At 44.9% G+C, this 14,840-nt stretch overlaps 1 protein-coding gene and 1 non-coding gene across 2 annotated transcripts; both read right to left on the bottom strand.

Moving 5' to 3' along the window:
• Window positions 1–215: 215 nt before the first annotated feature.
• Sf3b5 (splicing factor 3b subunit 5) lies at window positions 216–973 on the bottom strand. The gene has a single exon (XM_021174848.2). It carries the CDS (start codon window positions 778–780, stop codon window positions 520–522), a length of 261 nt encoding a protein of 86 aa, XP_021030507.1. The 5' UTR covers window positions 781–973; the 3' UTR covers window positions 216–519.
• Window positions 974–11,432: 10,459 nt separating this feature from the next.
• On the bottom strand, window positions 11,433–11,573 carry LOC115032213 (small nucleolar RNA SNORA48). Its single transcript, XR_003837869.1, has one exon. It is a non-coding gene; the product is annotated as a small nucleolar RNA SNORA48 (small nucleolar RNA).
• Window positions 11,574–14,840: the final 3,267 nt, after the last annotated feature.

Here is a 14,840-nt window from a genome sequence, read left to right as displayed (position 1 = left end):
GGGCAATCTCCGAGCTTCAAGGTTTCTTTGGGACCAGACACACTGTACGCGTGAAGACTATCGAGGTGGGGTAATATCATAAAAGTGTGTGTGACGACTTAAGGACTTGCCCTGTGCTTCTGCCCCCATTTCCTATTTATACTCTCACAAAACCTTGATCCACAGAACCCTCTCCTAATAACCTCCCAAAGAACACAGCAATCCATACCAAAGAATAGAGCAAACCCTAAACTTTATATATATGTGGTTTTTTTAAAAAGGCAAGAAGACATCAACTATCGAAAAGCAGACTCGAAATGCGCCATCACTCTCGTGCAGTCTTCTCCCTCGCTTGCCGATGCTGGGATCACTCCTGCACAGTTCACAGGGAGCGGACCCGGACAGTCTCTCGATGACTTGTTCCGAATCCTCCACAGGTACGCAGGTCAGGCGACACAGCCAACACGGAATGGTCGAGATGCAGGAGCAAGGAGGCTCGGTCCCCAGCCGGCACACGGGGAAGACTGGGCAGCGCTCGCCTCAGTTCTCCTCGGGCTTGTCCGCGGGCGGCCCGCTGGGCTGCAGCATTTTCTCCATCAGGTTGAACCGCACGCGGGCTTTGCTCTCGTTCTCGGCAATGGCGAAGTAGTTGAGGAGGTCGAAGTGGCCCATGTAGGAGCAGTAGGAGTCGCGGTGCTGGTTCACCAGCCATTCCCACTTGGTGGTGTCGGCGTGGCCTGTGCCGATGTACTTGGACTGCAGATGCTCCAGCTGGCTGTGGATTGTGTACCGGTCCGTCATCGCGCCGCTCTGCTCGTAGGCTCCGAGGTCAGGACACAGACGAGAAGCTGCCGCTCGCGGCGTTCAAGTGAGAGACGCTGCCGCTGCCGGTGCCGCCGCCGCCGCCACCGCCACGCAAAACCTCAGTTCGTGCTGGCGCGGGAGAAAGACGCCACCGAGACGCAGGAGTAGACGGTCTTTCCCTAGGCGGAAGCGGAAGTGCCGTCTGTCGCGGGATTGGAGTTGCCTAGGAAACACTAGGCCGTTTCCTCAATGAGCCCGCCTACTTCGAAGAGTGTTGCATGATGGTCCGCTTAGTGGCTCTCGGGTGATCACGTTCTAGCCTGAGCGTTGCATTCTGGAACTTGTAGTCCAAAGAGTTTATTTTAGGGTTTTGTTTTGTTTGTTTTGTTTTTGCCTGGCTGCTGTAGGACAAAGGCCAACGGCCTCTGAGAGTTATCCCACGTCTGGGCTACTAAGAAGGGGAAATCCAAGTGGGTTTCTACTACAAACAACCAGGAATTTTAACTCTTGTACCTAGAAGCTAATGTGGCAGCATGGTTCCCCCTCGGTCCCAGCTTTGTCTCTTAGAATTTGGGCACTGGGAAAAGTCTTTTTGATGATCAGTGTCAGCCCCAATAGTCTCACTAATGGCTTCCACAACGAGCTCCAGGCTCCCGTTTCTCAACCCATTGAGGGGTTGATTGCTCTAGGTCACTCAAAAGCTATTCCTTGAAGTCAGATGTGGTTCAAGACTAGATAGATAGATAGATAGATAGATAGATAGATAGATAGATAGATAGATAGATAGATAGATAGATAGATAGATAGATAGAACACCTCTCTTTCTAGTCACTTGTGTTTTTCTGCTGATTACTGCCTTACGTTGGGGGTTGTGCACTTTCTCACATGTTACAAACAACTCAGAAAAGATAATTGTACTTCTTTTATGGTATCCCTTAAGGATACATGTATAGCCTAATGGAAATTGTATTCTCAAAAAACCATTTTAGGAATGGGGTAAGAGCAGTCACAGAGAAAGAGAATGGACAATGACAGACAATTTGAAAATACAGGAGTTTGGGGTACTTTTGTTTATTTGGTGGGGGGATCTGACCCTGAGCTCACAGCAATCCTCCTGCCTTTGCCTCCTGAATGCTGGGATTAGAGGTGAGGGGGGAGGGAGAGAGAGAGTGAGAGACCGACTTATGAAACGTCGGGGCCCAGAGCCAGTGACACACCTCCTCTAGCATGGCCACACCTCCTAAACCTTCCCAAACAGTTCCACCAACTAAAGTTGAAACATTTAAATATATGGTGGTCATTCTTTAAGCCACTTAATTTTAGTGGGGCAGATTTCAACCATTAACACTTATATATGGTGACATAGAATAAACAAGAGACTTTTATTGTTGATGCTTTGTTGCAATGCTGGCACAAACCCAGAGCTTATTTAGGCAAGTGCTGTACTACTGGGAGTGCCTTAGCCCCCCCACATATTTACTAAGTTAGTTATATTTATGAAAACAATGAAAGAACTTGAAAAGGATTTTTGTTGATAAGTCTTTTGCAATGCCTATAGAAAATGAACAATATGTGTATATTAGTAAGTGTAAAATGTTTAAACATTAAAACTTTGAATGGAATTCCGATTTTTAAAAAAGCCCCTCAGAGATGTTTTGTAAAATGTATTAGGCTTATAAGTATAATAGAATTTTCAGGCAAACTTAAAAGTTTGGAGAAAGAAAGTCAGTTTTGATCTGTAATTTTAATAAGTAGAGCACTAACTTTTATAACCTAAGTAAATTGCTGAGTACTTTCTGTTCTCCAATGTCTTTTAGATTTTGTTTTCCTGCAACAGGATCTCACTCTGTAGGGTGGCCTGGAATTTGAATTACTCCTGTCCCTGTCTTCTGAATCCTGGGATAATAGCTGAGAGCCACCATCCCAGCCCAAATGACATTTAAGTCATCCCAAAGCCCTCACATTTAACTCTGTCAGCTTTCAGATAGTAGGAAAACTCAGCATAATTTTAATAAACATTATATTAAATTTATAAAATAAATGGGGAAAATTGAGCCTATATTGTATTAAATTTTCTCACTAGTATATAAAGAATATATTTTCATTTATTCATGTACTTTTAGAAGCTTTAGCTGAATCTGTTTGTCTTTCTTTGGTCATCTCTCATCTTCTGCTAGATTTATTTGGGAGGAGGGGCTACCCTGTATATGTAGCGGGTTGGCCTGATCCTGCTTGTATTCCAATGCTAAATAGTGGTTCCTCAAGGTGTGGTTGCCCCCGACGAGCAGATCCTCACATACTCAGTGATGCCTTGCAAACCTTCTCCCCAATTTAACTGGTCAATAAAAGGTTGGAGCCTGTGATTGGACAATGGAGGGAGAAAGATGAGACTGGAGGTTCGAGTGGGGGAGGGGGTAGCAGGTAGAGAGAAAGGAAGAAGAGGGGGGGGGGTGGAGGATGAAGAAGCCACCATGAACCAGAACCACATGACCAGGAGAAACAGCAATAAGTTAGTATAAGCCTACATCTACACAATTTAGGCTTATGGCTTGTAAATAAAATACCTGGATTACATGTCTTTTATACGGGATTGTCAGAATAATAAATTTCTACTACTTATATATTCAAAGATGTTCTGTAAGAATCCCTGGGACCTGGAAACAAGTATTGCACTCTTTATTACTTATTACTGATAAGGGATTGTGGTCTCAAATTGGTGACCTCAATAAGTCTCAGTCTCTCTCTGTCTCTCTCTCTCTCTCTCTCTCTCTCTCTCTCTCTCTCTCTCTCTCTCCTTTTTCTGAGACAGGGTTTCTATGTCACCCTGGATTGCCTAGAATTTACTGTGTAAACCAGGCTGGCTCACCAGCCTGAGAAATTCACACACTTCAGGGTCCAACTGCTGTTATCAAAGGCATATGGGACCATAGCCAGCCAGCCAGCCTTTCTCTCTCTCTATCTGTCTCTCTCTCTCTCTGTCTTTCTTCCTTTCTCTTTCTTTCTTTCTTTCTCCCTTTCTCTTTCTTTCTTTCTTTTCTTTCTTTCTTCCTCTCTTTCCTTCTTTGTTTTGCTTTCTTTCCCGCTTTCTTTTCCTTCCTTCCTTCCTTCCTTCCTTCCTTCCTTCCTTCCATCCTTCCTTCCTTCCCTCCTTCCTTTCTTTCTTTTTTTATGTCTCCCTTTACAGCTACACGATGTCCCCGAGGGCAGGTGCATCATACAGTAAATAACCACCCTTTCATTGGTTGACTGTATGGTGTTTCCAACTTTGCAGTGACTATTCTCATACATGGGTATTATTTTATACATGTTTATTTATAGAGACATGTTTATTCACAGGGGCATTAAAACACAATTTAAACAAACAAGTGTTATGAATACCCATGGATCACTCTAACCCAGCAAATCTCAATGACTTTCAACCGTATCGTGCTGAAGAAATTATACCCAAATTTTGCCGTGGCTTAGAAAACCAAGAGTTTAAATGAAAATTAAGTAAAGACATTTCTTTTAGTGAAAGCTAATTTTAAATTTCTTTTTTTTAACTACACTATTAAAAAGACTTTCACTATGTACAGGTGTTGCAATAATGCTTGACAGTAGGGGGCGCCAAAACAACACTTAAAGTGGGCGCACAGACTGAGTTATCCAACCAGAACAGGCCAGAAAAGTGCTAGTGACTGGGGTGCTGCAGGTCAGACTTTGGTTAGCTGAGTGTTTAAAGGCAACGAGCTGAGACTCATAGCTAACGAAGAAGGAATGATTTCCGTATCATTGTACAACTATTACACCGGAGTTTTGAAGTTTTATAGTTAGTTAGACAGCGCGGTATTATGGGATTTCAGTGACAGTGGGGTTATGAAGTCTCTTTCTTCATGAGTTTTGGGTTCGGTGTGTGAAAGTGTGTGTGTGTGTGTGTGTGTGTGTGTGTCTGCATGGCTTGGTGGTGGAATGAGATTCGACCACCTGTACTTTAAGCAGAGGGATAAACAGGAGCCACATGAAGGGGGGCGGGGGCGCATTGAGGGGAGCGGATTAGGAGAAACGTTCTGGAAGGTGCCACTTTACACATCTTACAGGTAAAAGCAGGCCAACAATGACAGGAATTCGGGAAGAGCATTCCAGACACAGATCAAAAGCTCTGGCGTCAGAGGACTCTCAAAGAGTCCTCGTCCTCCTAGGAGGCTCTAAAAAAGCTGGAGCAAGTTGACCGCTTGCCCCTGGAGGAGGTAGGAGCCAGCAACAGAGGCCATTTCAGGCTAAAGGATGTAAAGGTGCAATCAGCCCCTTTTCTCCTAAACCTGGCTTTTCCTTGAGCGCCCACTACCAGCACACACGTTTAACACACGTGTACCCATTTGTCTCCCTGATTAGAATACAGGGTCCAGGAAGACAGGGAATTTTGTGTTTGCTTCAGGACTCCGTGGTCTTAGCCCTTACAATTTTTCTAAGCACTAAACATTTTTTATAATTTGTTTACTGGAGCTTTAGGTCAGAAAGGAATTTGGAGGTGGAATGGACTGGCCTACGTGGCCATGGCTCAACCACACTGGACGCTTCCCTGCCCAGTCTTGGACATTCTTCTCTAGCTTACAGAAGTCTCTAGCAAAGCAATTTGAAGTCTCTCCACTTCTGGATCAACATCTGCCTCAGGGGTGGGAAGGGGTAGGGTGGACAGCCTCAACCAAGAGCCACAAGTTAACTGCTTAATAAGTTGAGAAAGTGATTCATTGTTAGGTATGTAAAAATATCTCAGGCAGAACCCCATCTTTGGTGTCTTCTAGCATTGTAATTCCTTTGGTTTTTGTTTTTTTCTGTTTATTTTTAAAAATTGTTTTGAGACAAGGTCTCATGTAGCCCAGGCTATGTAAACAAGAGTAATTCCGAACATGCCCTCGCTTACCAGCTTGCCCTGTTTATGGTGTGCTAAGGATCAACCCCAGAGGGTTGTACAACGCTGGGCAAGCGCTCTACTGCACGGGCTACACCCTCTGCTCTGTCGAGTCCTTTCTTCTCTGCTTTTGTGTGGCTTCCTTAGCCGAAGCGATCCTTGCATTTTGATCATTTTGCTGGGAATGTTCAGAAGGGCGGGAGCCTGCGGGTTTGCCTCGGCTTTACCCACACTCTGCGTTGAGAACAAGGTGAGCATTGGCGGTGTTCCAGATGTCTCACCCACCGCTACAGTACCCGACCCGGACTAACTGCACCCTTTCTAAAAAACTGCCACACCCTGCTCTCTAGTCCACCAGCTGTCGCTTCAAACACGCTCAGCCCGTTTTAAAACACGAGTCCCAAACCCAAAATGCCCAAAGCCCTTTTCCAAGCCTGGCTCCTCTCTCCAAAGGATGCTCTGTTGATTCACATAGCTGAGCAGGTACTGTACCCTGGGAAGTTCAGTGAGATAGGATGTTGATCTTGTGAGCTCAGAAAGACAGGCAGAGAAAGGACATCCTTTATTAGTGGCAAAGAATCTCATGGTCAGAAACTGTACTTGGTAACCAGGACCTGCTCCAGGGTGTCATCTATGTCCTAACATAGGCCCTGTGACTCCATGCAGGGTTGGTGCACATACTCTGTCCTGAGTGTTCCACATATAAGGGAAGATGCATGAGTAGTAGATACGAAGACAGTGGATGAAATCACACTGCCAGCTAGCTCCACGCATTCACGCCAGGTTTGGAAATAATCCGTTCATGTTATTGCTGAGGATGTTTGAAACAGTTAAACATAAAGCATGTTCTAACAAATGTCTTGGGTTTCAACTCTCAGAAGAGGCTAATGGACTTAGAATTTCAGGTTTAGGACAATGCTGTGAACCAGGATGTGTGGGACATTCTAATATTTAAGAGAAATGAACTCAATAAATTCCTAAGTTAAATTTGGACTTGTAAGAGCCTTGGATGAGATGTTCTGGAAGGCCTTGCCTATTAGAATTCTGTGCTTGCTTAGTCAACCATTTAAAACGCTAAAAATAAATTAGATATATTAAACCCTTTAATGCAGTTTAACATATTTAAGGGTGGTTGCCAAAGATAAAAATCAATGTAAGAAATTAATAGTGCTTCTATATTTCAGGAATGAGAATATGAAACAGGCCACACATAAATGCATACTGAATCTGTGAGAAAGACTGACTAAGAGACAGAAAACGCAATTTTTATGGGCAATGAAAGAACAATTATGTACCAATGAATAAATAAATAAATAAATAAATAAATAAATTCAAAGGTGAGATTGAACTTGTCATTCATTCCATTGCTGTGAAGAGACACCATGCCCGTGGCAACACTTAACTGGGGCAAGTTTACAGATTCGGAGGTTCAGTCCATTATCATCAAGGCCAAAGCACGGGCAGTTGGAGAAGGAGCTGAGAGTTCTACATGGTGTTCCAAAGGGATTCAAGAGAAGACTGACTTCCAGGCAGCTAGTCCCAGGGCAAGCATAGTCAAAGCACCACAGTAACTTTAATTGTTAAATTTAATGTTGTGTAAGCAGAAGCCTGTGGTTTATCAACAGATTACACATTGTGTGAATTTTTACATCGCAGTACCAAGGGATGGAGTCCAGTGCGGCATTTTCATTCATTGCCCTTTTTTGTTTTGTTTTGTTTGTTCGAGACAGGGTTTCTCTGTGTAGTCCTGGCTGTCCTGGAACTCACTTTGTAGACTAGGCTGGCCTCGAACTCAGAAATCCTCCTGTCTCTGCCTCCCAAGTGCTGAGATTAAAGGCGTGCACCACCACGCCCGGCTTCCTTTCTCAGCCCCTCTCATCTGGCCGTAACAAACCTGCTGTTCCCCTTCCTCCTCTAAAAGTCCTCGTTTGTGCTTTCATATCACCTGGGTTCCGTTGCCCACCCCCATCATCTTTCCCCATTGGCCTCCCATAAGACCTCTTCCTTTTCTCTACGAAACCTTTCTAAACTTATGGTTCCACGCACGCGCGCACACGCGCACGCACAGCACACATGCGCGCTTCACCAACTTGTTGCGTTTGTCAGCTCCACTAGCCCACACTCACCGTAGTGATCTCTCCTTTCAGCCACTTTCCTGTAAATGCTGTAGTTTCACTTTCCTTTTCAGGAAAATGAAGTTTCATCGTGCCTTTCTGCCACGTTTTCTCTACCCTCTCATCTGCTGGTGGGTATCCTAGGCTGCTTCCACTTCTTAGCCGCTGTGAACAGTATAGCAATAAAGATAAACGTGCAAATGTCTCCACAGTGAGGTATAAAGACCTTAGGGTATGTGCCTGGGAGGTGGTTCTCTGTTTAGTTGGTTGGGAACCTTCGCATTGACTCTCAGCGCCTGTACTGCCAGAGGCATCTAAGGGCTGCCTTCTCTCCACACCCTCACCAGCATTAGCAGTGGCTTGTTTCCATGATGAGCATTTTGAGCATTTTGCGAGCCATCTCACAACAGCTATCCCACAAGAGCTTTAATTTGCATTTCCCTGATGGCCAAGGATGTGATTACTAGCTGTTTGTGTTTCTTCCTTTGAGAACTATTATTTTCTTCATTAGCTCATTTAGTGATTAGATGGTTTGATTTTATTTTTTGTTTTGTTTTGGTGTTTAATTTTTCTGCAGTTCCTTATATAGACAGTAATCTCTTGTTGGATGCATAGTTGGCAGAATTTTCTCTATTCTACGCTGAACTTTCACTCTGATAAGCTTTTCCTTTGCCATGCATAAACTTTTAATATTGTGTAACACCATTTGTCAATTCTTGGGATTATTTCCCCTATTATTGAAATCTCTTTTAGAAAATCCTTATCTAATCCTCTGTCTTGACACTTTATTCCTGTTTTTTGCCTTTAACTAATTTTTGTGCAGCATCGGATACATCGATCTAGTTTTATTCTTTTACATAGTTTTTGAACTGCTGTTGAGCAGGCTGTCTTTGTCCTATGTATATGCAGTTATATGCAAATATATTAAGATGTATTTGTTTTGTATATATTTGTTGTGTGGTTTTTATATATTGACAAAGAATAGCTAATTGTAGCTGTATCCACTTATTTCTGGATCCTCCTTTCTATTCTGATGGTCCATATGTCTGTTTTTGTGCCAGGGCCATGCTGTTCTTGTTACTATCGCTCTGTAATATAATTTTAGAGTAAGTCTAGTGATATGTCCAGCATTTTCCTTTCTACTTAGGGTTGTTTAATCCTGTTAGGTAGGTAGGGATCCTCAAGAGTCTTCCAAACTTTTGTTTTCCCAAGCTAGAGGCTCTTCTTTCCTCGTGGAGAAACGTTGCACTTTGGAGGGACATTGCCATGCAGGACATGCCTTTGTGTGGACCCTAGATCTGCAATAACATCTTTATCACCACCTATGACCTAGGGAGGAAATCAGCCTTTGATATCAATGGCACTGATGCCCCAACCAGCAAGCCCTTTATTGTCTTGGAATCCTTTATATTCTTCAAAGGTCATCATTAGCTAAGTTATCCAGGTGTGTGTGTGTGTCTCCCTGGCTACCCTTTCCTGGGAATTGTATAAGGCAATTAAATCTGGCATAATGACAGATTGTCTTCAATTTGCCACTCATAGGTATCCATGAGAGTGAGTGGGAGGGTGAGTGGGTGGGTGACTCTCCAGGCACAGTCGATGTGCTCCACCCCACTCTCCCCAGTACCTTGGTTTAGAATTCTCTGGATTTACTTCCAGGTTCACTCTCTCTTGCCTCTTGCCTTAGTTAGGGTTTTACTGCTGTGAACAGACACCATGACCAAGGCAACTCTTATAAGGACAGCATTTAATTGGGGCTAGCTTACAGGTTCAGAGGTTCAGTCCATTATCATCAAGGGTGGAACATGACAGTATCCAGGCAGGCATGGTATAGGAGGAGCTGAGAGTTCTACATCTTTATCTGAAGGCGGCCAGCAGAATTCTGGCTCCAGGCAGCTAGGACAATGGTATTAAAGCTCACACTCACAAAGCCACACCTCCCAACAGTGCTACACCCTGGTCCACGCACATACAAACCATCACACCTGTGTTAATAGGTTCTCTTTAACTTTGTGTTGATTGTGTGTGTGTGTGTGTGTGCTTCACATCATGCACCCCAGTTTTGCTTATCTCCCTGCATCTTCTCATATCCACCCTTTGCCCTTGCAACCTCACCCCCAAATAAATAAATAGATAAAAAATTCATCATGGAAGCTGTAGTGTCTCACAGTGTGTCCCACAGTATATCCCTCTATCCACACATCTTCACTTGCAAAATGTTCATTGCAATGAGCCATTGGCCTGGTTTGAGGTCTCTGATTTCAGCAACACTATCAATATTGGATCCTCATTGGAACTCCTCCCAGTTATCCTGTTGTTGCCCTGTGTCATGGAGAGCCTGAAGCTTTGGATCAGCAGGACTGGCTCTTTCATGCATCCCAACCATTTGTAGACGATATAGATTTTTGGGATGGGCCAACTTAGAGCCCTGGATCTGGGCTTGGGTGTTAACTGAGCTGGTGAGCCCACACGCTACTGGGATGAGCTCTCTGGCACTACTCAGTGTTGCCATCACCGAACAGCAAGAGGCAGGGTCAGCTCTCCTGCTCTCATGCCCTCTGGACCAGCTCAACCACCCACGCCTCCAGAACCAGCTCCGCTGTGTAGCCCAGGCCAGGTGCTAGGCCCACTCTCGCAAGTGCTGCAGTCCAGTGAGGGGTAGAGACCAATCTACACTGGCCTTGGACATCCCTGTGATCCTTCACAGTTACCCTGACCATAATGTGTTGAGGTTTGGTCTGTTGCTGTGCTAAATAAATAATGTAATGCTAAATTCTGTTTCCCCGATGCAAGATCTAGTTGCAAACCTTGCTCCATAACTTAAAACTATTGGTTGAACCAAAATGACTACAGCCAACTCCTGGAGGAAATAGAAGTAGGCAGGTTTTCAATTACCAGGTTGGGGGTCACAAATAGAGAGGAGAGAGGGGGGCACCATGAAAGATGGATCATGAGCACACGGCCAGGAGAAATAGCAAGTACTTGGGGTACACCACTGGGGAAATAGACACTGTAACAGTTAGGAAAGTAGATTAGGGGTTACTCCCCAGTAATTGTCAAAGCCAAATAAATTAACCATAGTCTGACTCTCATTCGTCTGTAAGCTAGATGGGGGTAAGTTTAAATTGATCAACAACAATGACATGAGCCATAATATATGGATATCAACACCAACCCCTACCACTGCATAGCTAAGGACCAACTCACGACCCTCAGTGGCAGCTCAGGCTGGAGCCTCAACAGACTAAGAATCCTCTCTATCCTCGAGAGTCCAGTTCCATCTCTCTTCACAATGCCCAAGCCATTCCACTTCCCTTTCTCTCCCATCCATCCACCACATACTTACATACTGCGGTGGCTCCTGCTGCAGGTTGGCCACACAGCTGGTGGGATCCTAGGTGATATCCTCTGGCAAAAGGATGTCTATGGCCTGCCTGTGCTGTGTGCTGGAGGGCAGGTCTCTGTCTGTCTTCCTCCTCCCACCACTGTGTGGTGGTAGGCGGGGCTCTGTGCCTGTGCCCTGTGGAAGGTCTATGGGTGTCTTTTCCTGCCTGCACTGTGTGGCATTGTGTGGCATGGCAGAACCTAGGTCCTGTCTGTCTTCCTCTTCCCGAACCGTGCTGCCCTGATTTGATTTGATTTGATTTTTATGAGACCTAGGCATAAAACAGTTTCGGCCATCAAGCCAGGTATCAAGCTAAGATGAACAAAAGACTGCCAACTGCTCTGCCCCTGACTGATATATGAACACCACCAAAAAGGTATCTCTTTGCCCATTCCCAGGGGGAATTATTTCTTTTTGAGATAATCTCTCTGTGTAGCCCTGGCTATCCTGTAACTCATTATGTAGATCAGGCTGACCTTGAGCCCCATAGAGATCTGCCTCCTCCTCCAGAGAGGTGAGATTAAAGGCCTAACCCTTTTCTAGTTGTGGAGTGGCTCAGCTCTTAGCACACACCCTTAATCCCAAATAATGAAGGTAAAGTTAGTTTGTAGAAGGAAGCAGCCATGTTTGAAAGTGGCACCTAATTGAGTGGCAGACAAAGTGACGAGTCAGAGGAAGTTTTGACAGAATAGGATACGCCTGATGCTCATGTGAAGAGACAGGAAAGGGAAGCTACCTAAGGGAGCAATGCAAAGGAAGGGAAAGGAAAAAGAGGAGGCAGTTGTACAGAGACAGGCTGCTTAGAGTGAACAAGCTAGACACAGGCGAAGACAGAACAAGCTGCAGAATGGGGAGCCAGAAGATTAGAACATATCACCAAAGTTAGTGTGAGGCCAAGCAGAGCGATTCAAGAGAGGCCCAGAGAGAGAAGCCAGACCGAGTCAGCCAGCTTGAAGAGAGATTTGAGTCAAAACAGTTGAGTTGAACCAGCCAGCCAGAGCTCAGAAAGAACTAGAACGGGCAAGTTCATTCAGCAGTAAGTCTCAGAGGCTGAAAACCTCCTAGGCCTAGATTAGATTATGTGGAGGCAGTAAGCTCGGAGATGACAATTACCTACAGGAAAATAAAAGATACTTTTTTTACATGGCTTTAGAGAGCTTTGCTGTCCACGGTAGCTCGGCTTCATGAACATCATAGTGGTGTGAAGGTCTGAAAGCGACTCACATTATGGTCAATAGAAAGCAAAAAGGAGCTGGGCAGTGGTGGCTCAGGCCTTTAATCCCAGCACTTGGGAGGCAGAGACAGGTGGATTCCTGAGTTCAAGGCCAGCCTGGACAGCCAGGGCTACACAGAGAAACCCTGCCTCAAAAAAACAAAACAAACAAACAAACAAAAAACGAAAGAAAGAAAGAAAGAAAGAAAGAAAGAAAGAAAGAAAGAAAGAAAGAAAGAAAGAAAGAAAGAAAGAAAGAAAGAAAGAAAGAAAGCAAAGAGGAGGTACTAGAGGGCTGGCTCAGCAGTGGGGAACACTGGCTACTCTTCCAGACATTTGGGATTTGGTTCCCCGAAACTGCTCAGTGGCCTTCAACCATCTGTAACTCTCACTGCAGAGGATTAGGCTCTTTTTCTGACACTGTGCACATATAGTGTGCAGACAAACAAGCACATAGCACATCCATACACATACCATAGAAATCAAACACCAAAAGGTATCAGAAAGGGAGAGGAGAACCTGAAGGAGAATCCACCCCCACCCACCGTGACCTCCCTCCAGCCAGGTGCTACCTCTTAAAATTTCAGAACCTCCTAAAATAGCAATAGCAGGTGGGGCTAATCATTCCGAGTGTTTCTCTGGAAGACGTTTCATATTCAAACTGTAGCATTACCAACTCTCATTAGCACCGTTCTACAGTAGCAGTGATATACATAACCTTTCACCATTTCTTCTTCTCTTCTTCCTCTTCTTCTTCTTTCTCATCCTCCTCCTGCTTCATCTTCTTCCTCTCTCTTCCTCCTCTTCCTCTTCCTCCTCTTCTGCTTCCTCTTCTCCTCCCACTTCATCTTCTTCCTCTCCGTCCCTCTCTCTCTCCCTCTCTCTCTGGTTCTTCTAGACAGAGTTTCTCTATGGAGATCCTCAGACTCACTCCTGGCTTTAATTTGCAGATTAGTGTATTCGAACATCAAATTTTTCTCTCCTGGGTGAATTGGTTGCATGAAGCAGTAGTCTCCCAATGTGCAGTCCATGGTTGCTGTCTCGCCCATAATTCTCAAACTGTGAGGCTACGCACTGACTTGTGTATCTCTGTCCTTATGCCATCAAATTTACCACAGACATCAGCATCCCCGTCCCCACAGCCCCACCAGCCCTACCCTTACCACCAGAGATGAGGTACCCACTGCAGTCAGACCTGTGAGTGAGTAGACTTGAAGACCCTCATTCTGGAGGAATCTGCTTAGAATTACTTCATGGCCCTATTGTCTTGGGCTGAGCCTTCCAGCAGCAAAGCTTGAGATGACGACCGACCATGATATAGACCTGAGCTCTCAGAACGAAGGTCTCATGGAAAGCTTAGGACACAGGGAAGCAAGGGCTTAGGCTGGTGGCTCTCAAGTTGCCCAATGCTGCCACCATTTAATACAGTTCCTCATGTTCTGGGTGACCCCCAATCATAATACTATTTTTATGCTACTTCATAACTGCAATTTTTCTAACATTATGAATCATAATGTAAATATTTGGGGGAAAATGGAGGCTTGGAAAGGGGTTTCAACCCACAGGCTGAGAACTTCTGGCGTAGGCAAACTTAGGAAGAAAGTGGGCTCAGCAGGAGATTAACTTTAACTCATGGAAGCGAAGTCCTTGCATTTAATCACACTTGAAACTATGGTGGGATTTGAATTTACGGCAAAGCTGCATCTCTTCGGTTGGGGGCCACCTCTGAACTAAAGAGTAGAGGTTGGTCGATTTACAACCAGAATTTTTAAAAGTGATACAACGGTAGTGAGACACTGGGATGGAGCCATCCTGAAACTCAGTGGGCATTACTGTCCCTCCCTCTGTCTGCATGGTTAATAGCAATGCCTAGTTCACAGATTCCTGTAATTCTTTAAGGGATTTTTGTGTTTCCTCTTTAAGGGTTTCTACCTGTTTACCTGTGTCCTCCTGTATGTCTTTAAGGGAGTTATTTATGTCCTTCTTTTTTTTTTTTTTAACTTTTTTTTTAATTAGGTATTTTCCTCAATTACATTTCCAATGCTATCCAAAAAGTCCCCAATACACTCCCCCTCCCAGTCCCCCCCCCCACACCCACCCCTTGGCCCTGGCATTCCCCTGTACTGGGGCATATAAAGTTGGCAAGTCCAATGGGCCTCTCTTTCCAGTGATGGCCGACTAGGCCATCTTTTGATACAAATGCAGCTAGAGTCAAGAGCTCTGGGGTACTGGTTAGTTCATAATAATGTTCCACCTATGGGGTTGCAGTTCCCCTTAGCTCCTTGGGTACTTTCTCTAGCTCCTCCATTGGGGGCCCTGTGATCCATCCAATAGCTGACTGTGAGCATCCACTTCTGTGTTTGCTAGGCCCCGGCATTGTCTCACAAGAGACAGCTATATCTGGGTCCTTTCAGCAAAATCTTGCTAGTGTATGCAATGGTGTCAGCGTTTGGAAGC

Source organism: Mus caroli, unplaced genomic scaffold (assembly GCF_978045245.1).
Source record: "Mus caroli unplaced genomic scaffold, Mus_caroli_1 scaffold_9, whole genome shotgun sequence".
NCBI classification, from domain to species: domain Eukaryota; kingdom Metazoa; phylum Chordata; class Mammalia; order Rodentia; family Muridae; genus Mus; species Mus caroli.
The sequence above is the reverse complement of the archived record's forward strand: the minus strand, read 5'-3'. Positions and strand labels throughout refer to the sequence as shown.

Coding starts and splice junctions, on each gene's coding strand:
- Sf3b5 (XM_021174848.2), bottom strand. CDS start 780: ATGACGGACCGGTACACAATCCACAGCCAGCTGGAGCATCTGCAGTCC.